Source organism: Nylanderia fulva, unplaced genomic scaffold (genome assembly GCF_048542155.1).
Source record: "Nylanderia fulva isolate GAGA-0341 unplaced genomic scaffold, ASM4854215v1 Scaffold5, whole genome shotgun sequence".
Classification (NCBI taxonomy): Eukaryota; Metazoa; Arthropoda; class Insecta; order Hymenoptera; family Formicidae; genus Nylanderia; species Nylanderia fulva.
The window spans coordinates 1,351,775-1,376,581 of NW_028190587.1; the positions used below are offsets into that span (position 1 = coordinate 1,351,775).

Here is a 24,807-nt window from a genome sequence, read left to right on the forward strand (position 1 = left end):
GCCGGTAAGTGGAATCTCTACGAAACCAACAGATCTATGGTTGAAACCGTGACGTCGTACATCCGTGCCGTGCTTCTCTCCTCTCTCGTGTTGTTCGATACGTGGTGTGCTGCGATATTTATTATTGGTGCGAGACAACGTGTACACACAAAAACATACGAGGTATCTGTCAAAAATCCATATCGGGGAATTGAGTCGGGGAACGAGTGTACGGAGCCTGAATGTACGTATTTCACTTCGTTCGAGCTCGACTCGGCGAAGGAATACAAGAGAGCGAGATGACGAACATTCAAAAATTTAACGAATCTACGTGCTAGTCGCGGTCCAAGTGACGTCACTCGACGACCGAGGACGTAGCGTGCGTAAATCGTAGGGCGAAATTCGTTCGCAACGACGTGGAAAAAGAGCGTTCCCTCGCTAGGTTCGTATCCCGCATTCCGGTATAGACGACGAGCAAGGTTAAGTTTTGCGGTGCAGTGCGGATAACCGCCTCGCTCGCCGGCCGCCACGCGGCAGCACCGTCCTCGGCGGTATCCGGTAACCAGCTGATAGCGCGAACGCCGGGTTGTTTTTTTTTTTTTTTTTTTTTTTTTTTTAATTTTTCATCTTTGATCTCTCACTGTAATTCCTAACCTAATTTATTACGACAATTAGTAGGGTTGAGTGATGGAATTTCCGAGGCATTTCCTAGACGTCAGACTTAAGAACGGCGAACGATATTAATTTTATAATTCGAGGTGAGTGATTTTTATAATTTGTTGTATTAAAATAATTTTGATCTGACTTTTCACGGCTGTCATTGTTAACAATAGGTTCGCCGAGAGCTTTCCCGAGGCTTTTCGCGATTCGACGACGGCCTCGAGGGTTGAATCTCTCGATCGGAGTAACGTGGTGCGGCGCACCTTCTCCGAGGTCGCCCATTAACCGCGTGTCTAGCGATCCGCAAAAGCGAGACGACATTGTAAATGGGGAGGGACGGTCACGCCGCGGCGCCAAGGCGGCTCTTCTTCTTCGGGTAGCATCGCGGGCGAAACGCTTCTCCGAGAGAAAGAGAGAGAGAGAGAGAGACGCTTCTCCATTATCGTAATTTGCAAATTTCCCCAGGACCGCGATGAAAAACGACGAGAGGCGCCGTGGTTTCACCGTTGAAACGCTCGATGAAGGGAAGGAAAAAAGAGAGGGAGGAGGAGGTCCAGAAGAGCGCTAGGGGTGGAAAGAAAGGAGAGGACGACGAAGTGCTCGGAGTGAAAAAAGGCGGAGGAGACAGAAAGAAGAGAGAGAGAGAGAAGAAACATAGGAACCACAAAGACGGTGGCGGATTGGCGGCCTCGGGCGCGGTTGCGGATTCTCGGCGTGATGCCGGTGATTCGCGGCTTTGGTGCCCAGTAATCCTCCTGGCCGTATTTCCTCCTCCCGCGCAGCCTCTTCCTCCTCCTCGTCGTCTTTGATGCGGCGCGGCCCCAGGTATGCCGGACAGGGGGCTCTCAATCTCGCGGTAAATACAGCAATCGCTCGCGATGTGCCGTCCGCATTAATATAATTAGTCACCGCGAGCGCTCGGATACGGGGAGGAAATTCTGGCGGTATCTCGCCTGCGCTCCGGGCGCTGTGCGAGCACGCACACACGCCGAAATATCTCGCAGCCGCGCTTAAGTATATTTTGGGAGGGACGCGGGTATCGGCGACGTATGCCCCGAGGCACTCCGCGTGTCTACGGATGCGACAGACGGAGGTATCATCCTCCTCTTGTCCTCCGTTAGCTGATTATGCTCCCTGGCACTCGTTTCACGGCTCTCTATTTTGTTCAAGAAAATTGGAATTGGATTAGAAATATATTTTGTATTTTTTAGCATGGCTCCGAAGAAGGCCGAGGAACCTGAGCGGAAACCGCTGATCGGGCGCGTTGGCACTAACTTGAAAATGGGCATAGTCGGTATACCGAATGTAGGAAAATCAACGTTCTTCAACGTTCTCACCAAGAGCCAGGCAGCGGCTGAGAATTTTCCTTTCTGCACCATCGATCCTAATGAAAATAAGTATCTTGATATTTTCTCAATCCTTTTGTTCTCTATATATTTAATATACGGAGAGAATTTTTTCTTAAAATTTACCCTGAAAATCATTAATCATGTATTCCTGAGACAATGTAGTATTGGAAAAATTTTATAACAATTTCTCTGAATATCTACTACAATAAGATATATAAAAAATATCTTTGAATAATCTTACTATATACATAGTAAAATTTATTTTGTATATTATTAATATTTTTAATTGTGGTAAATATTAATCAGAGAAACTTACAAAATTTTTCCAATATTTTTCCAATTGTCCCACGATTTTCATGGTAAATTCTAAGAGAAAATTCTCTCTGTGTATATTTAATATTAATTTAATTAATTCTCTTGTTCTTTTTTCTCTTTTTATCTCTCTCAATTATTTTATTCTTTATCGACCAAATTTTCGATTTTATAAACAGCATATAAATTTCCTTGTTTATTTATTGCACATCAATTTTACTTATTTATTTATTGCACATATAAATAGCATATATATATTCACATTTGCATATATAACATTTACATATTTATTGCACATATAATAACATTTAAATATTCATATTTATTATTTATTCTTATACATATATATATATGTATATATTTATTATTATTTATGTATTGCACATATAATGAAATAATAATTTAGATATAGTACATATAATATAAACAATTTTCGACGTCGCTTGTTTAACCTTAAATATATATATGTTAAAATATATACATAAGTGAAATATATATGAATAAAATATCGAATTAAAAATTAATTGTTGAAACAAGTTATTCGAGAATTATTTAAAAAAGATGTGTGATAAATTTTTAAAAAATTCGAAACAAGACCATGTTGAAAAATTATTTATTAATGAATCGTTTATTACGAAAAAATGTTTTCTGAAATTAACTAAAGATCGTTCTGATTGTGTACAAGATACTTCTGCAAATGTACTATCCACAATTAAATATCCAAAAGCCAATTTGTATTATGCTTCTTCCGAAGATACACATCCAACGAAGAGGATAATTACTGTTTCTAAGTTGTTTGAAGAGCAAAAACTTCTCTCGTCCTCCGTGTCATATAAAGAACGTTTTATTAATCAGGATTTTAATTCAGAAGATGAAGCTGTAAATCACTATCTTAGAACCGAACCACCGAGTTTTGTTATTTTTGGAAAACCAGGATCAAAGCTTGGTATTAACTTAGCATCAGCGATAGCCGATTCTTGGAACTGTGTTTTAATTTCACCCATATCATTAATTCAACAAGAAATCGATGCTGGAACTCAAAAAGGCCAATATATGGAAAGAATTTTACGCTCCGGCAAATGTATAAAATTTGAAATTATTATGAATTTGATACGATGCAGAATCAAACAGAGGGATGTCAAACACAGAGGCTACGTTATTGAATATTTACCATCTATTCCTGGCGACATGGACTGTGATAATTCAGATTCCTGTTCTGTTGTAAATATAGATCACACTTGCCCAGAACTATGCGAAAGCACGGCAGATGAAAATCGCGAGACACACAAAGATCAAATCACACCTAATAATATAGATAAGACAGAATTTAAATATGAGCAAGAAATCTCTCAACAGATTGATGAAATGTTTACTGCATGGCCGAGAAAGCCTCTGATAATTATTTATCTCGTATGTCCGAAGCAAGATGTTGCGAGTACATGTGCACGCTGGCATCAGGATATTTCTACAGGCAATTATATTTTCGAAGAAAATGAATTCACGCGACCATTTGACGACGAATACGAACGCGACGAATCGGATACTTTCGTACGATTTTTCTCAAGTTATAAACGAACAATTAATCCTGAATCAAAAATTGCTAACATGCAAATTTGACGAGATACAATGCAATCGTTACGAACGATATGCGTTACCAGTAATCGACAAATGGATAATCGCACATGATCCTCAGCATGTAATTCGCGTGGATGGTCGTAGCTCAACGCAACGAGCACTTGAGATTCTCGAAACGCGTTTGCACGCATTAGCATTGCAGCCGTCGATTCTTCCAAAGAAAATGATCGAACAAGATGACGTACATATTCCGGAAACATCTGCGGAAATGAAGTTGAACGACGAGCTTGCGGAAAAATCTACGGAAGAAATTTTCGAGACTCTGAGGCAAAGAGAAATTGTGTCAGTCGAATTTTCCTGGAAACTTTCCGCGTGGAAGTTTTATTGCTCCGTCGCGCTAGCTCAAGGACGGACTATTAAAGGACTTCCGAAGCATGCGGTGCTATTTCTAAGTAAAATTTTTTTCCTTTCTTCTCAAGAAGCAGTGAACTTGTTTATCGAAAATCCGCGAATATTTTTATTGCCACCGAATCCACGACCAACCTGCAAAATAGCGGTATTCGGACCCAAATATGCTGGTAAGTCGAAACTTAGCGCGCGATTGGCAGAAGTTTTTGGCGGAATAGTGATAAATGTTAATGAGATTATGGGAATATCAATTAAGCAGCGCGAGGAATCTTCGAGTCAAAAGTTGTATGAGAATGATTCGAATGTAGAAATTTCATTGAACTCTGTCGACAGATCTGTTGGTGAAAAGGCCGATATTATTATACAAAATATTAAGAAAATACCCGACGTGAAATTAGAAGACGAATTACGAAGAGATGGTGGATATGTCGTGGACGGAATGTATGTGGACGTTGCAGTCTGGCGAAAAATTGTCGATGATGCTAACATTGTTTTCGAAGATATCATCGTTTTGTTCGAAAACGAGCCATATGCCTACCTGCTGAATAAATTTCGCAATTTCTTTTATCTTTACAATTCCGAGCATAAAGTGAATTACGACATGGAAGAAGATCATGAAGAATATAAAACGTTACATGAAGATGCAGAATGGGAGTATCTTGAACATTTAACACGATTCGAATCGGAATGGACAAAATTCGAGGAACAAATCCTTGAATTTGGAAGAAATGTAATAAAATGTAATCTTGCAGATATTCAAGATGTGCCGGAATATGTTATAAATCATATTAAAAATCGTTTCGACATCTCTGTAAGCGTCGAAAGAAAAGATGAAGAGAAAGAAATTCAGGAAGAAGCAGCAACTGCGGAAACAAATTTGACTACTGAAAATGCTGAAGAAAGAAAAAATAAACGTATCACCGCGTACAACATCGATCTTGAAAAAGCCGAACAACTTCTCGATTGCGGGTACTATTTTTTCAGCGCCTTCAAACGATGGTGTCCTGTGCAGTTGTACACCAGCAAGATTCCTATTCAGATGTTTCTACCGATGAAAGCACGCGGCCAAATATTTCCAGTCATACGCCATCCGTATATCTACTTTCTTGCAGGCGAGGAAGCGCTTGCCACATTCCTAAACGATCCCTCGAAGTATTTGACACTTGACTGTCGTCCATCGCTTATTCCGCTTCGAATCTCCATCATCGGACCGCCGAATTGTGGGAAAACAACCCTGGCGAACCGTTTTGCGAAAACATACGGCATGAAGGTAATTAGTCCCTTTAAAGCACTGTGTAATGTATCGAAATACTATTCTTGGATTGAGTCGGCGCGCAGGATTAAAAATGACCTTCGAACCGGTAAGGCTGTTTCGATCGAATCCGTAACGCGTGCCTTAGAAATACTTTCCACAGGACTACGCTCAGCAGTTCAAGGTTATATTCTAGACGGTTATCCCTCGAATCGTAAGGAAGCCGAGGAACTGGCTCTCTTGGGAATGCAGCCGATGATTGTGCTCGATCTCAAGGCGGATCTGGAATTCTGCATCGAATGCATCTCTTGGAATGATCGAGATGACAACGCGAGAAAGTCGCTGAAGTGGTCTGTCAACTTCTTGTCACGTTGTTACGCTAACTGGCAGACAGATCAAGCGAATTTCCGAGACTGGTTAAAAAAGTTTTCGCACAACGTGGTCGAGCTGGACGCTACTAAAAGTAAATGGCACGTGTGGACACGCGCGGATAGCGCAATACGCTCCCGATTCGCCGACGTTATGCTTTACTTTAATGAAGCGGATCTGGACAAGGTTCACAGTTTGAAGCACATGTGCGTGTCACCTTACGAGTTTCGATCACGACAGAGTCGATACGAATCGTACTGTCCCGTTTGCTTGACCCTTGAAAAAATCTTGAAAGCTTCTGGCCAATTAGTGGATGGTCAAGGAATGGTACAGTTCAGAGAATATTTTTATTGGATCTGTCCTCGACATATGGATACTTTCATGACGGATCCACTGCAGTACATTTCACCTAACGATGCAACGATGTCTCTTCTTGACGAACGACCTCGAATACTTGAAAAGATAGTCGATATGGAACACGCTTGCTGGGCGCAACGTCTTCAAGTCAGCGGTTTGTGCCTGGTAACTTACGTCGATGGTCTGCCGGATCGCAAGCTGACGCAAGGTAGAACCGATCTGAGTGTTATCTTCAAGGATAAAGTGTATCTTTTCTGCAGTGAAGAGTGTCGTGAAAAGTTTCTCGAACAGCACGACAAGTACTCCAAAATGGATATTGAACTTTCTCGCAAAGTTCCAATCGAAATGTGGCGTCTGCCGGAAGTTGACTTCTTGGAGCAAACGGTGGTAAAAATATTGGTCGAAGCTGTGACCCTAATCGCCGTTCGTCGACCAAAGATATTTGGTTTATCAGCGCCTGTCAGCGCAGCGATTTACATCGGCATCTATCTGAAGACGCACAATACGTTTGAAAAGTTGCACGAGATGGATATTTACGAAGCTACGAACAATCGAATAACGAGGCTACACAAAATTATAGAGATTGTCACTAATACCATGAAGAAAAAGATTAATCCCTACGTATCTTTGCCAAAAAATTCTAGTTATAAATGATCGACGAATTTATCTTTAAGTTATGTTTGTACGTTTCAAAATAATCATCATTAATCACTCCTACACCTTGTCGAGTGTCAGCTATCTATTTGTTTTTTGTTTCAGCACGTCGTGTTCCGGTACCCGATACGAGGTTCGATTATCTCAGCGAATATTTCAAGCCGGCTAGGTAAGAAACAGCAACGAACGTTCCTAAAATACGTCGACGGAACGGATAAATGTGTATTGCGGAATAAAAGCATATAGTACACCGCCTACAGATGCACCGTGAAGGGAAACGAGTCGGAATAACCGTGGGACATTTCCATACTTCTTCGCTTTTATTCTCGCAAGACGGAAATAGGGAGTCAGGGGCGATCTGCAATGCAGATCGGTCTAAATTCGTCTACAGAAACGCAAAGTTTCCGTATTCGTCGGCGCTACACATTCTTTATTCGCGTTAGTACGTGATGCAGCATTCTTAAACGCGAATAACATCAGCGGAACGACGTGTTCCCAGAATAATATAGTATTGATCAAAGGAAAGCTCCAGCAATATTTGATTAAATTGTGTTTAATGCGTCTCTCGTTACACGCGAAAACGTCACTCTCGTTGCTCCAAATGAGTCGGGCGAGCAGTTAATAAAACTCCTCGATCGCGCGGCTTTGTTGCGTAAATAGCTAAATGTAAATCGTGCTTGTCTTGCGATCAGATTCGACGTGAATCGAAGCGAATTGAAAATGCGAAACAGCGCCGGATCAAAGAGCGGCCGATTCATCCACGGCCTCTCTAGCGCCCGCCCTATTATCGTCCCGCGTTTCTCGTCGTCAAATGTGTCGGAGCCCCGACCTCGACTACCGGCACGTGTCGGATGATTCGACGATCCGTGATGAAAGCCGGCTAATACACCACCTCCTTCTCGCCACCCTTCATCCATGCCTCGTCCACTTTCACTGACGCCTCCCTTCAAAGGCTAATTGTTTAATGAGCCCGCTAGCATTAGCATTTAAATACACCTCGTTGTCACTGTCGTCGTCCCTCCCTTTCCCACCCCGGTTCGTGCATCACGTGGCGCATGCCTTCGACCTTTATAATCGCGATCATCCGTGATCTCCGTTTCGAAGGGAATCAATGTGCGAAGAACGAAATAATACCGTCCATGTGACTAATCACACATTTACACTAGCAAATATTTAAACTGATCCGATAATTTATTGCTATTTATTTAATACAGTTGAACATGCTGCATGTTAAAATTATCATGAACGATTAAACTGGGTTGAAAATATGCTGCAGTGTAAAATTTATATAAAATATTTTATGTTTATCACTTTTTTAGCATCCACTCTATTTAAAACACTTATATTTTAAAATTATTGAAATTTTACTATTATATTTTAGTAAAATTAATCAAACGTTTTATCTTATTACTATAGATATTTTTTATTGTGATAAATATTAATCAGAAAAACTTCTTATAAAATTCTTTCATATTGTCTCACGATGACCTGCACGATTACCATGAACTGCAGGATAAATTCTAAGATAAAATTTTCTCCGTGTAATTTTTTTCTCATTATTTATTTATTTATTTCTAAATCCAAGTTTATTTATTCCTAAATCAAAGATATGTGTAATTACAAATTCGGATTTTTCTAGTAAAGTTCCGGCCTTCTTGCACGTGATGGACATTGCTGGATTAGTGAAGGGTGCCGCCGAAGGACAAGGCTTAGGAAATAGCTTTCTTTCGCACATTGGAGCTTGCGATGGCATATTTCATCTTTGTCGTAAGTATGCTATATCACATTGTTGTTCCTCGGTGCTATTTGTCTCCTCGTTAATATCGTTTTAATGTTCGCGCTGACGCGTCCCAGTGTAAATAAATGAATCGCGCGTTTTCCCACGGAATTATTTCGAATACGAAATCATGATAAAAGCGATTATAGCGAGGGAGAGAAATTTTCACCGATGAGATCGAGAGATTAGTTCCGAGCGAGATATTTATTTACTTTACTTGCTCACTTTACTCGTTGAACGTTATAATATCGCAGATGCGAGCTTATTTTTACAACATACCTACATATATTCCGCTGATGTTATGAGCACGTGTTATGACCGTCGTTAACTATTTTCCTGGAAGTACATTACATTATTGTTTCTCATGATAATGCAAATCGACCGTCCTATGCTTATATCTTGGCAGGTATATCTACGTATCACATAAACAACAAATACGAGAATAATCTTTAAGTAAAAATAAATAAAAGATTAAGATTCCTGTTATACACAATTTGTATTTTGTTATAAGTAGATGTTTAATTCGAATTTTGATGTAACTTTGTTAGAATTTCGGATCTCTTCGTAACGCACGTTTAATTAAAAACTGAAAAATTTAACAGATATTTTTTTATGGAATAATATCAAGGCTAAGTAGAATCAGATATAAAATCCATAATATATACCGTGTTCTTCGTATCTACAAGGGTCATTAACACACATACTTTACATCCCTATAATGTAACACATAATAATTCACCAAAGAGCTGCTGATTCGTCAGGGAGAACCGCGCGATTGTTAGGTATAAATTACATTCGTACTGAGAATAACATTTTCAAGGTACTTTTGCCTGTTAATACGTCTTGGCAGACCGCCGACAGGTGGTAATTTTTTCAATTAAACCGACCCGGCAATTTTCGCGTGGCGGTACGGCGGCTCGCTTAAATAGTCGACATGCGAGCTTCACATTGAGGCGAATGTTACAAGAATTTCTTCAGTAGCTATTTCGATTTTGAGATACTTTTCTGTACGCGAAATATATTTACTCATGTTTTTTTTTTAGGTGCCTTTGAGGATGACGATGTCACACACGTGGAGGGTGATGTTAATCCTGTGAGAGATCTCGATATTATTAGCGAGGAGTTACGATTAAAAGACGTCGAATTCTTGAATGTGCATCTCGAAAAGCTCGGAAAGCTTGTAGTTCGTGGTAATGACAAGAAGCTGAAACCTGAATATGTGAGTAACTTATTATATTTTACACATACGTACATATACATCGGATTAATTTCTTTTAAGAAATCAGCTTCGATAAAAATAGTGTTTATATAATTATAAAATGTATATAAAGCTATATACATATATAAAATTATTATTGTAAAAATTTTGTATTAATTAATAATTGTATAAAGTTGTTCTTTTTTATCTTCAAAAATTATTTTAATGTGTTATCACATTTAGAAACCATACTATGCATCTTGTATACTATAATCGATATGACATAACTGCGACTATTCCTATACATATAGATATATAGTAATATAGAATTAACTAAACTGCTTGAGCCATCACGATACTTCCGTAGGAAAATGCAGATGTTTCGAAAATTGCTGTTCTTAACAGCGTTTATATACGTCAAATCGACCTATTTTCATCGATGCGTAAATAAATGCTTATTAAATGCAGACATTATTTTTATAAACAAACGTGATTTGCATCATTCATTTTTACTTGTATCTATCAAAATTGATTACTGTAAGGTATTATATAGTATTATGTTAAGTTAAACTGTGGAGATTGTGTTGGTACAAATTTTATATTTTTATTTTAAATCTTAAAGATATATTACTTCTCTCGATTATTATTTTCAATCAAGCTTATTAAGCTGTTCTTGTCGCGAGAATCTAAAACATTTATTCGCGTTTTTCCTTGATGTTCATACGTGACGCTTGAACGTTTACCAAGTACAGTTGCAGCCCTCCTCGTCAGGCCAACTACAAAATTACCGAGAAAATTAAGAGAACGCGGGCGAAGCAAAGAATTCCTGGAACGAGTCGATCGTTGGATTACCCTCCTTCCGCGGATTGACCCACGGCAATTACCCATCTCCCCCTCGTTCCCGACTTTGCAATTTGGCAAAAAGTTTTTCGAGAATTCGAAGCTACCTTTTCGTCTCTTCTCTCTTTCTTTCTCTATCTTTCTTTTTCTTTTGAGAGAATTAATGGGACCACGCGTGCTTGGCTAGCCAGATCCTCTAATCACGATTCGATCGCGAAATTATCCTACTCAATGACCCGCGTTCGTGCATCTGAATGCCTGACGAAATCGATGAATGACGAATTCGTTGCGAGAAACAAAACAGACGCCATTAGTGTTTTAGAGATTTAATAAGAATTTTTAATCTTTATTTTGCAGGAAACGCTTCTGAAGGTGAAGGGCGTCCTAGCAGACGAGATGAAACACATCAGGTTCGCCGATTGGAGTGCTAATGATGTGAGTTTAATCAATTTGATTATAAAAGTTATTAAAAATTTTTTTTTAATTTTACTTTACACAATGTTTTGTGATATTTCAGATCGAGGTACTGAACAAATATTTGTTTCTTACGTCAAAACCAATTCTATATTTGGTGAATCTATCGGAAAAAGATTACATACGCAAAAAGAACAAATGGTACGCATTTTATAAATAACAATTAAACAAGTATTGTCACCTAGAATTATAAGTTTGGTACATTTTTTATTTTATTTAACAGGTTAATCAAGATAAAAGAATGGGTTGACAAAAATGATCCGGGCGCGGTATTAATCCCTTTCAGCGGCAGCTTCGAAAATAAGATTTTAGACATGGATGACGCGGAACGCGCAAAATACTTCGAGGAACAGAAAGTCACCAGGTTGGTACCAGTTATAACGATTATTATGTTTATCCTGTAAATGTTTGTGGCCTATATTGCTGTGTCGCGCTCGCAAATAAGAGGGTTCATTCTTGCGTCGCTTAAACCTCCACCTTAAACCCGACGGAGATTCGCATACGTCGTTCGAGTTTACCAATCGACGAGGAAACACCGCAAGATTGCAGGAAAAAAAGATTAGACGTAAAATCCGGCGAAAGCGTCTCCCTCGACCAAGTTCGGGTTCCCACACATTTAGCTATGCACCGAGTTATATCCTCTAACGGTAATAATAATGTGGTCGGGTCCAGCCAGTGTCTAGACTCCGTCCCGCTCTCTCTCTTTCTTTCCACGTGGATCTGCTAATAAAAACCGTAGCTGTGCTTCGACGTGGCGTATTATATTTTTACGAACGGCTATTCAAATTCTTGCAAAATTGCATAAAAACCCCTCCCGCCCTTGCGGGCACACTGGCATAATCGAGGAGGTAGGTGGAGCGAAAAGTAATCGGTTCGAAGGTTCGGCAATTCGATCAGTTAGTGGGTCATTCATACCCTAGGGCTCCCTTATGTCGTACGTAGACTCATGTAACTTGCTTTATCCCTTTTTATTTGTGAATGTGCATTTTCAATCACGCTCTGCATACAATATAACTAAAATTAATATAAATCTAAACTGAATTAATTATTATTTAAATTAATTATAATGTAAATTAACTTTACATTATAATTATGACTTTATTATAATTAATAAATATATTGTATGTATATATTAAACAATATTTTAATAAAAATGGAACAGATATATTCATAGATAAAATTCAATATTTAAAAAAATATTAAGGAGAAATATGAATTTAAGATATTTTATATAGAATTTATATTTTATAATATTTGCCCTAACTTATACAGTGTGAACGGAATAAGAGAGTATTCACGATACCTAAATTTGCTTAATAATCGGACGATACGAATGAAGGGACGAAAGATACCGTGATTTTATTTTCAGACCGCAGATAACTGAGGCGCCGCTGGAAGGTCTCCGCTAGAGTCAGAATGATAAAATTGCGGTATTAAGTCGTTCCCCTTTATGTGTATTCTCTGAACTCTCGGACTTTCATCAGGCCCATCGCGCGTTCCACTTGCGCTAACCCGTCATTAGACGATATTTGGTCCAAGACAATCTTTCTTATTCTACAATGCGGCACACGGTCACTTCTCATTTTGAACGCGGACTTATTTTTTTATTATTTGAAAAATAGAAAACTTATACCGCGTATGTTCGATAATAAATAGATTCTCTATTGTTCAGTAAAAAAACACATTATTTGCTATATCTTTTTTTCTTACTCCCTTCTTTTTTGTTTAGTGCACTTGACAAAATTATTGTACAAGGATACAAGGCGTTACAATTACAATATTTCTTCACGGCTGGCCATGATGAAGTTAAGGCATGGACAATTCAAGTAAGCACAGATAAATAATAAAAATAATTTAAAAAATATAATAAACAGAATGTAATAATTATTGCACATATTTGATTAAATTGCATGATAAAATTTTATATTAATGTTGATAAAACTTTATATATATATTTTTTAGATGTATTAATATTATAAAAGAAATTATAAATTATTATCGTCTTTATTACAATAAACTAACTGTGTAATATTGAATAAAGTAATGTCTATAAGTATAATTTACTTTTAACACTATAAGAGTATCGTTTGCATTTTATAGAAAGGCACAAGAGCACCTCAAGCTGCTGGAAAAATACATACAGACTTCGAGAAAGGATTTATTATGGCGGAAGTGATGAAATTTGACGATTTCAAAAACGAAGGATCGGAAGCTGCAGTGAAGGTATTTGAAATAATTCTTTATATTAAACTATAGACTATATGTAATAAGTTTCCTTTGCATTTATTCTATATTGTTATCTGTGTTTAGGCTGCCGGAAAATACAGACAACAAGGACGTAGTTACGTAGTCGAAGACGGCGATATTATTTTCTTTAAATTCAACGCAGGTGCCGGATTAAAAGATGCGAAAAAGAAGTGATGGCACGCGTTTCTCATGTTGTTGCTCGTCCATCTGTACATCAACATGATTCTGTTATCTTGGTGCACGCAACATCCTCGTGTCAATTAAGTCAACTCGTTCTCCCTGACTTTTTCATTCATGTATACATATTAATGCGATGATAATGATTAATTATTTTTATATTCTATACAAAATCATATACAGAATTAACGGGTGCGTGCTCACAAATGATGTAAGTTGGAATAATATTCAGTGTTTTTCTTGTTCAAAATTATGCACGTAAAACAATATTCACGAATATTGTGACCCTTTTGCAACAAACGATGAAGAAGAAAGAAAAAAAATTGCATTTTCACGTTCATTACTATGTACATAATTAGCAGACTTGCTAAGTTGCATTCTGCACTTCTTATCTTTGATGTGAAAATGCGCGAATGTGAGAGAAAAAAGGAATGAAAAAGAACGGGAACGACATGTACGTAAAACATTTCTTTGTAATCTTCTGTATTTATTCGATATATTAAACTTAGATTGACATAAAACATAAAAATATTATAATTTATCTTATAAGTTTACCAATTGGTAAATTCGTAAGTTAAATTATTATTTTTCTTTTGAATAAGACAAGTTTTGAACACATTTTTGTGAACATAATTATATTGTTAGAATTCTATTTAATTTATACTTTTTTATATCATTTTTGATATCTATAATTTATATCATTTGTTTTCAATATAATACTAATCTTGATAAATTTAACATATACTTCTGTGAAGTTTTTAAATATCTTTTATATTATATCCTCTCATGCGACAAAGAAATATTGTTACGGACAATTATGATCATTATGTGCTAATATCTTTATTATAGAAACGATTAAAAAAAATATACTATCAAAAAGAAAATATATTTTCTTGCCTTATATTACAAATATTAATAAGAATTACAAACAGAAGAAGGCAACAAAAGATGAAAATAATAATCAAATGAAAAGGCTCTGATATGTAAATATAAAAATTCAGATAAAGAAAATAAACTTATAAGAGCCAAGTGCAATAAACTTGTCTTAAAATTGTCTTAAAATCTTTATTTAATTTGTAGATAAAGATAAAAACAATAGATTCAGCACAATTAAAATTCAGAAATATAATGTCTACTAATTTTACATATAGTCGCTACGATTCTATTTATTATTAATGTATTGTCATTGTAAATATATCGTTATAATTATTATGTAATTTTTATCATTACAAATATCCAGCATTTCACGCTGTTAATTGCACATTTTATAGCGATTTGTTTACAAATAAGTTTTAACAGATGTAATGTCTAAAGGATCGTTATTACATTTTTAATTTATCAAATATATAATTTGTAATGCAAAGAAAAGGTGCGATGTCTGATACTCTATTTATATAGAGTTAAATATTTCTACAAAATACTTTGCATGCATTTTTTCTATAATGATATACGTTTTTATATTAGAAATTTTTATTTGTAAAAATTTATTGTTGGAATTATGTAGATATAGAACTATTATGTGTTATAGATTTATATTTATAAAAACATATTTAAATGGATGTAGCAGAGAACAGAACCAGGATATGAAACTTCTCTTAGTATTATCTATTGAGGAAAGTTATCTATTGAGTAATATTTTTGTAGTTCTGTTTTCAGAGTAGAGTTGCGTTCGGAAATTGTCCATCAAAGTGCAAAATTCGATCTCGACCAATCAAAGACCAAGGATCTCTTTGTCCTGATTGGTCGATCGAGTGCTTCACTCTAGAATACATTTTTCAAAAACGCGGGTGTCGCTGCTCGTCGCGAACGAAAAAAGTGCCGCAAATACAAGTGTTTCGAAGCTTCCATCTTCTACGAGGATAATTCCTGAGGTTGGGTTTCTACAGGAAAAGTGGTGCCGGCGAGAAAACCGGAGTATTCCGAGACGAAAAGAATAGTCGAAATGTAAGTCGAATTATTTATTATTTCATTATTTATTCATAAAGCGATGTAGGAAAAATATACGCCTAAATATTAACTGGGTTATATTATGTCAAGATAAACTCAATATAGCACGTTTACAATATTTTGTGATTTTTTTGTGCGTAAAACAAATCTGTAAATTAAAATCCAGGTAACTTTTTTCCTACTTGATTTTTAATTTACATATTATTCATATTTTACGCACAAAAATTCATAATATTCTGAAGTTTCGGAGAGGACGGAGCTCTCCTTCAATATTATCATTTTTTATATATATATTATACTTAAATACACCAAAAATGTATTTTAATATATATACGTGTATGTACATATACATATCACTCTCTCTCTCTCTCTCTCTCTCTCTCTCTCTCTCTCTCTCTCTCTCTCTCTCTCTCTCTCTTCTCTCTCGTGTAATTAACTTATCAGTATCTAATAAACTAATTGGCTTAATTAATAATTAAATAATACATATACACTGAAAAAAAATTGTTAACTTGACTGAACTTTTCAACTAAATATTATTTTGTTAATTGAACATACAAAAATATTTAAATTAAAATAACAAAACGTATATTTGATTTAAATATTAATATATGTTCAATTAATAAAATAATAATTTAGTTGAAAATGTAATCAAGTTAACAAATTTTTTTTCAGTGTAGTGATATTAGAATTTTTTCGTTTTAAATCTCATATAATGTTCTTCAACATTATTATATTATTTTATTCATATTTGAGAAAATAAATGTGAGAAGAACGCATTATTTTTATTTTGCGCATTATTATATAGAATACGAATAGGAAACTTTATAATAAAGACTATGTTTGGTCCTGACAATTTCATGTTACGATAACAATCGACTAGACTACATTCTCACAATCAGTCATTGTTGAAAGTTTTGTTGAGAAGTCGAGATTTCAACCATTGATAAAATTCAACTTCCTGTGCAAGAACTTTCCTTAACGATGCATCTTTAAGTCGTAATTTTAAAGTTACTGAAGTAGACAGATTTTCTTTTGATCCTATATATGTAGAGAAATGAAATCATATGTAATATAATAATGAAAAGATGATTCAATCGATATAAAATATTTCAACAGATATGGCAAAAATATTTACACAAATACTTACGAAATTGATTATAAATATTAATAGCACCATTAAAAAAATAGGGAAACTCAATTGCAAAAGCGTTTAGCGATTCCTCCATGTAATCCAATATACCAACAACAGGATACCATCGAATAATATTTGCTTTAGCTCTCTCTAACGCCCACGTGTTATTCCGTTCCCTGAAGAGTAACATGTACATATAACATAAGAATCAACAATAGCTAATATCTCTCTTATTTTTTTCGAAAAAATGTTTAGTTTTCTCAAATCGACATTTAGATAAATTAACAGAGAATTGTAATAAAATATATTACATAAAATTTATGTGATATATCAATAACATTTATTTAAAAATCAATAAAAATATACTTACATACAGCGCGGTTCCTGTCCACAAAAATGAGGTATTGCTCCGTGATAAACCATGCCTTCTTTTCCTTTCCTATATTATATTAAAAATCAATTTCCGATATTATATATAATATTGTGTACGCACATTATTTCAATAATGTACTCTACACTGTAAAAAAAATATGTAAAGTTACAAAAAATATGTAAAATTACATAAATATAATAAATGTGATTTTACACTTATGTAATTTTATATACATGTTTTATGTAATGTATTATATATATTTTTATACAGTGTAGTATTTTTTAATATATATTATATATTTCTTTTTTTCTTTCCTCAAAAAATATACTTTTAAGAGAAAAAAATATAATTATAGGTACCATTGCCAAATTCGCGGATCCAAAGGGTCTCTCACTATAGATATAAAAGTAGGTCCTTGTCGCCCAAATGCCGAGAAATTTAAAAACTTTATGTCTCCATCAAAAGTTAAAGGGATAGCTTCTTGTCGGATGATACTCATAATTTCTTGCACTAATAACTCCTGCAGAGAGAATTAAAGACATTTTATAATTATATTTTGTAAAACAAACAAGTTGATTTGAATTATCACTGAAATATTTTGTAAAACTCCGTAAAGAACAATATTTTTTATACACAGAAAGAATTTTCTCTTAGATAATTTACTCTGAAAATCAAGGTAATCGCAGAATTTTTATAAGAATTTTTTTTTATTAATATTTATCACAATATAAAAAATATTAATATTTTTCAGAGAAACTCTCATAATATATAAAATTCTTCCAATATCATGCATTGTCCCACGATTATCTTGATTTTTAGAGTAAATTCTAAGAGAAAATTCTCTCTGTGTAGATGAACAAATTACTAAAACTTGAAATTTTTTTCATAAAGAGATAAAAATAAAAAGAGAGTATTATTAACCTGTTGTACAACCGATAAAAATCCATAATCGCTCGGTGGTAGACGTATATGTTTAAAGGCGTTGTATCCTTGTAAATGTTGTAGAATCCATACCATCAATTCGGCGCCTGTACCAGGTATTCGTGTCAGCATAAGAATATGCTTGTACTTGTACGGTATATCACTCAATTCGGCGAGAGAAGGTGTGACATATCGATGAGTCTGTTTGAGATAATTATAATAATTGTATAAATCATTTTTTATTCCCTCCTTCCCCATACAAATGTTACAATATATTTTACATAATCGAGTGAATTTTTTAACGTTTTATCTTTTGAATGATTTTTATGTGAAAGAAATAAAAGTACCAAATTATTTATAATAATTACGCAAATAGAGGAACGTTTAATATTACAATGATTTTAAAATAATTGGAGATACACGACAATGCGCTTTCGTTGATGCATCTTGCACAGATTCATGGATAATGCATCTCCGTGAATTACCTAAACAACACAAGTTATCCTTAATCCCTAGCACATTGCTCCGAAAGCTGCATTCGCTTTATAGCGCTCAATAATTAAATGCATAATTAAATCAAGATGCATTCTGTAATGTGCACCTTCGCGCCTTGATTTGGTATGCACTTAGGAGTATGCATATATATATCATTGTTCTTTAAGATTGAATAAATATTCTCTCATCAATAAATGTTTGTAAAATTTTCACGGAGAGAAATTTTCTTTTAGAATTTATTGGGACAATATAATATATTGAAAGAATTTTATAAAGTTTCTCTGATTAATATTTATCACAAAAATGTTAATATGTACATAATAAAATTAATTGAACATATTTTATATCTTATTGTGGTAGACATTAATATTTTTTATTGTGGTAAATATTAATCAGAAAAATTCTTATAAAATTCTTCCAATATATTATTGTTCCATTATTACCATATGATTTTCAGGGTAAATTCTAAGAGAAAATTCCCTCTGTTTTTCGGTAAACGCAAACTTTAATTATTTATTTTATAAAACAAAATAAAATTAATAAACACGATTCTCAATCGACGAATTAATTTTAATCGATTGTAATTATGTAATTTCACCTGGCTGCGAGCGATCCATCGATCATCGTCACGCGATCTTTCCTGTTTTTTGAATGAGCCACGTTTTTCGCTAATATTTGCGAGATCAAACAGATCCGTAGACGATCTTGCGTTCAAAACGATAAAAACCATTGTCAGACACATTGAAAGCAATAACAAAAAACCGCGATTTCGACGCATTTTTTATTTATAATTAATTTTTAATATTTTTTATTTAATATTTCGTCTCCCTCTCTCTCTCTCTCTCTCTCTCTTATTTACGATATATATATAATTTTGTTTACGGCCCCGTGTTTGTTATTTTTTCTCCTTCTCGATAAATAATACTCGGTAAATTATCGAGATTGAGACTACGCCTGCCGAGTAACTGAGGAGAATGTTAGTGGGTCAGACTCCGGCAAACTTGTGTGATCCCCACATCTTCGCCGTAGCCTACGACCCCCACCGATTGGTTGATTGGGTGAAACGCAACATTTCACTTTCCAATGCGTGCTGCATAAGCATCTCGATCTCATATGACTGATACATATATATATATATATATATATATATATATATATATATTTCTACTTTCTTCTCATTCAAACATTGAATAATAATACACAAACTGAAGTATATCTAACGTGCTGCAGATTCGATCGTACAATCGAATACCCTATTTTGACAAGAACTGTAAAGAACAATGATCAAAACGAAGCTTGACATTTCTATTATCTGAAGGATTTAATTTTGACAGTTCGATCAGCTGTTTTAATAATCGCATCATAAATTTGCTTAAAATAATATTTTTTTACGCATATTTATGCGTAGTGATCTTTGTTTGATGAAACGGAAGCAAAAATATTTTAATACAACTGGAAAGAAGGAAGAAATCATTTGGCATTAGAATTTCTCGCGCTTGAAAGTAATCGCAGATCAAACGTCGCGGCCGGTGCCGAGACCGGCCGGTGCCGAGGTGGCGCGGCTGTCCACGTGTTATAAGCTCTTTAACATCGTCTCTCTACTTACCTACGTACCGACCTACGACGGGTCTATATTTGTAAACACGCGAGCAACGAGTAAGATGGATGTATATGAACCGCGCAAGAAAGATTGGGAGGATTTGGAAGTGTCGCGCGAGGAATTGGAGAACATCACCGAGTGTCTGAAGAAGGAGGAATTCCGCAAGTTGTTAATCGAATACGCCGAAGAGGTGTCCGACCCGAATAACAGGAAAATCTACGAGAAGGAGATTGCGCAGCTCGAGAAGGAACGGGGCGTAGATGTGACATTTGTCAATCCGGAACCCGGTTACGTCATAAAGACTAGTGTAAACGGTGACAGGAAGTGTTTCCTGAACATCAGCAAGAACGCGGTCATTGGACGACCCACCAGTCAACCCTCGTGCGAGCAAGGTCATCGCGGTCTTCAGTGGTCCATTCCATATACGCTTATACCACCACGAGATGACTTGGATAAGAAAAATGTGCGATGCATGGTGTTTGACGTGGTCTTTCATCCGGACACCATCTACTTGGCGTCCAAGAATGCCCGATTCCGCGAAATTGTCAACAATACAGCGATGGACGGTGTGGAAAATAACTTTAAGGTTCATGTCCGTTTAATATAGTGCTACATTTTTATTCCATTAACATATTGTTACATATATTTTATTACATATGTTTTCTGTGCATTTTACCAGGTGAAATTGGACAGGAAGAATTTGAAGTTTCCCAAGATCAACTTTAAAGGGGTAACTCATCCTACAGTGATCAGAAAACCATCGAAAGAGCCACCAAAGGAATCGCTAGATTTGGAACCAGAAATTTATCAAAAGCTAATGTCAAGCTATGATGAAAGTCGTGAGAAGTTAAAAAAGAAAGAGGAGAAACCACAACATGCCCCACCAGTTACTACTTATTACAAGAGCAAACAGCATCAATCAACGGATGAAAACTATGTTGCTCCTAAATTTTCCATAAAACACCAATTTGATGTGGAAATGGAAGATTTTATTTTAAGTAAAGATGCAAAGATGAATGCTGCAATTCCAAAAAAATTTGTGATTATTATAGATTTGCCTTTGTTGAAAAATGCTAACGATGCAACGCTTGATATACATGAACAATCTCTTACCTTGAAAAGTGAAAAGCCTGCAAAGTATCTGTTAGAACTTCCATTACCATATCCTGTAGATGGGGATAATGGAAATGCTAAATTTGATGCAAAGTATAAAAAATTAATTGTAACCTTACCAGTCATTCGGCCCTTGATACCTATGGATAAACCAGATAGTGGAGTTGATAGTGATCAGAGTAGTCCTCTATCGGTAGCATCCAAAGATGATGAAAAGAGTTCATCCAAAATAGAGTTAGTGGAAGAATATAAAAATGTGTGTAAAAATTTGGCATTTGATAAAACGAGTGATATAATAGAGTGCGAAGATACTGCCTTACGGACTTATATTAAGACAGAAACCATTGATGCATTTATGAATTCTAATGTCAAATACAATCTTCCTCCATACTCTTGTAATATTTACAATAATCAGTTAGCCATTACTATAAATGTAAAAAATGTGAATCCTGATTCAATATGCCACAAAATTTTAGATAATAATGCAGGAATACATATCTTGCTGACATCTATAGGTGCTGGATTTTTTTCACAATATTATTCATTATGTCTTAAGATAGGAGATAATTGTATTGAGCCAGAAACTCTTACAATTGAACCATGGGACAATAATGTCGTGTTTAGCATAACAGTGCAGGATATTGAGAATCTAACACAATATTTGGTCGGTGTGAACATGGAATTTATGGAAAGAAAGGATCTCCCTACTGCAGCATCATTTACAAACAAGTTCAAGGAATTAATGGTATGAAACACATTAAATATATACTTGTAAAAATATAAAATTGTTACATATAAATGACAAATGTTTTTATACAGGTTTGTACAAGAGATGAGCTACAGGTGGAAAGACAGTTCTCTGTGCAGCCAGATGGTGATAGCGTTGTTATAGACATTCGTCCAAATCAACAGGATTCTGATGATGACGAAGAGCAGGAAGACATAAAAATTGTACAGCGACGGCAAGAGAAAATGCATACCATAGAAAAAACTAGATCAGTTTCTGAAAGCAGCGGAGATGAGTTGGCAAGCAGCAATGGCAGTATGAGACTTTCGAAAGGAATTTTAAAGTCGCATCGTGCCCGTAATTTCTCACGTTCTATGTCTGAATCAAGTGCCGATGAAAATAGCCTTCCTGCATCGTGTACAGATTATCATTATGATTTCATACACGATGTTAATTCCGAATCGGATTGTTCCAGTTTAAAAAAGACTGTACGATTTAATGATGTAGTTTCACGACAATTATTCAGGTATTATAATATAGAGAAATAAAAATTATCTTCTCAACTAGAAGTGACATTAATGTTTCTGTAATTCAATTATAATTCTATTTAGGTCCAATTCGAGTATCCTTGGACAGCGAAAGAAGAATCAACGTAAATTACGAAATAAGAAACGCGCGCATGATCGCCGAATGAGCGAAAGTGAGAATTCTGAAACTGAAGAACGAGACAAATATAAAACGCATTACAAACGTTCTTCGAGCGAGGAAACTTCAGAGATTGTTAAACCTATACTTACTCGAGACAAACATTCGCAGCAACAAAGAACCGCTAATATCGAAATCGCACAATCAAAGGCGGATGATAAACATTCTTTACATCAACGTAAATCTAATTTCGAAGAAAAGCTCACCGAAGATGTTCTAGCCGACACTTCGAATAATGTCACGAAAGATGTAGGTCAGCTGGAATTTAAGAATGATCTGATATTTGACCTCGACATGTAGATTTAGATACGAGATAATTATGCATAATTGTGATTACATATATAAAGCTAGTAATAGCAGGGTTTAGTATCAAACAACTACTTAGATGGGAATAATTTTTTATTAGTATAGAGGACTAAATAATTAAGAAAGCATTAAGCCGAATCAAAATCGTTAATACATCTTTAAACAATTGACTCACATAGTATATTATAGTAATATAGCGATAAATCATTTTATTAAATTTTGCTTAATATATATAATATACAACAAACCTTGAAAAATTACCGTATTAAAATACATTGATAATGGATAGGAGAATGGGTAACGATACGAGAGAACACGATATTTTTAATCGGAATCTCTTAAAAATTGCAGCTGATTAAATTGTTATTGAAACGATTTGAATGAATTGGCCGAAAGAAAATATAATATTCCCTTTTTATGCCTGTTGAATATTACTGCCGCACAATATATGTGATTTTTACCGAGATAATGCTTGATTAAATCAAGATAAAAAGTGTGATAAATTGCAAGTACTTTAGGATAAAAATAGATACAATTTTAATTGAAATTGTATCATGTGCATTTACACAAAAATATGTTTAGGCCGCGTAATACGAGATGCAGCACATTAAGCATACGAGTATACAGGCGCATTGCAACAAACGCTTGTCAAAAGATTGTAACACACACATATATATACATATAAATGAAAATATCGTTTTGTTTTGATTAATTATGTATTATGTGGCGCAGAGTGTTTGGTGCCTAATATCTAATTATCTAAGTCATTATATTGTGAGAATATTGAAAGTCGTCTATTTAAAAAAATTGTAATTTAATGAAACACGCAAAATTGAGATGTTTATTGTTTTTATATATTATATATTGATATTTTGTAATTATATAAATGTACATAAGTTATTTCGATCAGGAATCACAATTGAAAGGTACGACGAAATATTTACATATCCGCGCTCTCAGCATGTTCCATTCCTATATTATATACTGCGTTTAAGAATTTTAAGGATTTCTGTTCTGAGTAATCTACATATATAAATCAACAACATATTTACGTCGAAACAATATATGTTATCCTGTAATAGTATAATACAATGATGAAATAAACAAAATGTTTTTACAGGTGAGATCTTTTTGCCTTATTAAATCGATTATTTATTATTTTAAAAATCATTTAGATATTTATGTATTTTCAAATATGATTTGACAATCTAGGCATAAATATTTATTCATCTCTGATATATGTATTATTTATAATTATATGTATGTATATAAAATTTATAATTGGATTCTGATTTTATAAATATCTTACACAATAGTAATATTGTACTTTTAAATAACAGGTTTATTGTTACGTTTTCTAAAACTATGCGTGGAAATATTAATTCCCGATATTGGGAGCGAATTGGTTGTTCGAATTAAGCCGATCTAGAAAAATGGATTACGTCGATCGTATATGTCACGACAACGATGTATTCGCAAAACATCGGGAGGCGGCTGTCGGGTCGTGCAAAGCTGTGACACGACGTGAAAAGCAGGATCGTAGGGCAACAACGATGCGACGAACGAGGCGAAACGTGTATGATCGAAAAGTAGGACACGGCCCACACAGCGGAAACAACCGGGCCGAGGCACGGATGAGAGTTCGAGACCATCGATCCCGCTACTTGCGGGGGGTTGTAAGGTCGTTAAACTCCGCAGTGTACCTATGTATCTCTTTCGCCGCACCGTCGTGTACTTCTCCCGTATTATTCCTATTGATAGTCCTATCAGAGGATAGAAGGAGGGAGAGATTCGACGGAGCCACCCACGCGAATGCTCTAATTTCGCGCGATCCCATCAGATTTATCGTTAGCATTT

At 35.1% G+C, this 24,807-nt stretch overlaps 3 protein-coding genes across 7 annotated transcripts; 2 read left to right on the plus strand and 1 right to left on the minus strand.

Annotated features, from left to right (window-relative positions):
• Positions 1 to 32: 32 nt before the first annotated feature.
• Positions 33 to 14,772, plus strand: LOC114941997 (obg-like ATPase 1). Of its 5 annotated transcripts, XM_029317226.2 has the most exons (13): positions 33 to 162; positions 655 to 737; positions 813 to 1,464; positions 1,851 to 2,032; positions 7,024 to 7,084; positions 8,555 to 8,682; positions 9,736 to 9,911; positions 11,088 to 11,165; positions 11,248 to 11,345; positions 11,428 to 11,568; positions 12,934 to 13,030; positions 13,305 to 13,427; positions 13,515 to 14,772. In XM_029317226.2, the coding sequence occupies exons 3-13, from the start codon at positions 1,448 to 1,450 to the stop codon at positions 13,623 to 13,625; spliced, it is 1,212 nt and encodes a 403-aa protein (XP_029173059.1). In that variant the 5' UTR covers positions 33 to 162; positions 655 to 737; positions 813 to 1,447; the 3' UTR covers positions 13,626 to 14,772. The 5 variants fall into 5 exon arrangements, with proteins under 5 accessions (XP_029173059.1, XP_029173062.1, XP_029173061.1 ...); XM_029317229.2 differs by lacking the exon at positions 813 to 1,464; XM_029317228.2 differs by lacking the exons at positions 655 to 737; positions 813 to 1,464 and having other exon boundaries at positions 34 to 162.
• A 1,560-nt stretch (positions 14,773 to 16,332) lies between these two features.
• On the minus strand, positions 16,333 to 19,333 carry LOC114942005 (uronyl 2-sulfotransferase). Its single transcript, XM_029317251.2, has 6 exons — positions 19,098 to 19,333; positions 18,005 to 18,205; positions 17,443 to 17,603; positions 17,081 to 17,149; positions 16,726 to 16,886; positions 16,333 to 16,616 (listed from the first exon to the last, which is right to left on the minus strand). The coding sequence occupies exons 1-6, from the start codon at positions 19,275 to 19,277 to the stop codon at positions 16,474 to 16,476; spliced, it is 915 nt and encodes a 304-aa protein (XP_029173084.1). The 5' UTR covers positions 19,278 to 19,333; the 3' UTR covers positions 16,333 to 16,473.
• Positions 19,334 to 20,059: 726 nt separating this feature from the next.
• On the plus strand, positions 20,060 to 24,074 carry Nop17l (PIH1 domain-containing protein Nop17-like). The gene is made up of 4 exons (XM_029317248.2): positions 20,060 to 20,685; positions 20,779 to 21,957; positions 22,032 to 22,465; positions 22,551 to 24,074. The coding sequence occupies exons 1-4, from the start codon at positions 20,161 to 20,163 to the stop codon at positions 22,942 to 22,944; spliced, it is 2,532 nt and encodes an 843-aa protein (XP_029173081.1). The 5' UTR covers positions 20,060 to 20,160; the 3' UTR covers positions 22,945 to 24,074.
• The last annotated feature ends 733 nt before the right edge of the window (positions 24,075 to 24,807 follow it).

What these genes read in the sequence shown, in the direction of transcription:
- LOC114941997 (XM_085486966.1), top strand. Translation starts at nt 3,727, where the DNA reads ATGTTGCGAGTACATGTGCACGCTGGCATCAGGATATTTCTACAGGCA. An exon ending in TTAAGGCATGGACAATTCAA is followed by an intron (nt 13,031 to 13,304) that starts GTAAGCACAGAT and finishes TGCATTTTATAG; the next exon opens with AAAGGCACAAGAGCACCTCA. An exon ending in GATCGGAAGCTGCAGTGAAG is followed by an intron (nt 13,428 to 13,514) that starts GTATTTGAAATA and finishes ATCTGTGTTTAG; the next exon opens with GCTGCCGGAAAATACAGACA.
- LOC114942005 (XM_029317251.2), bottom strand. Translation starts at nt 19,277, where the DNA reads ATGCGTCGAAATCGCGGTTTTTTGTTATTGCTTTCAATGTGTCTGACA. An exon ending in GATGGATCGCTCGCAGCCAG is followed by an intron (nt 18,206 to 19,097) that starts GTGAAATTACAT and finishes TATCTCAAACAG; the next exon opens with ACTCATCGATATGTCACACC. An exon ending in GATCCGCGAATTTGGCAATG is followed by an intron (nt 17,150 to 17,442) that starts GTACCTATAATT and finishes AATATAATATAG; the next exon opens with GAAAGGAAAAGAAGGCATGG.
- Nop17l (XM_029317248.2), top strand. Translation starts at nt 20,161, where the DNA reads ATGGATGTATATGAACCGCGCAAGAAAGATTGGGAGGATTTGGAAGTG. An exon ending in GTGTGGAAAATAACTTTAAG is followed by an intron (nt 20,686 to 20,778) that starts GTTCATGTCCGT and finishes GCATTTTACCAG; the next exon opens with GTGAAATTGGACAGGAAGAA. An exon ending in ACAAGTTCAAGGAATTAATG is followed by an intron (nt 21,958 to 22,031) that starts GTATGAAACACA and finishes GTTTTTATACAG; the next exon opens with GTTTGTACAAGAGATGAGCT.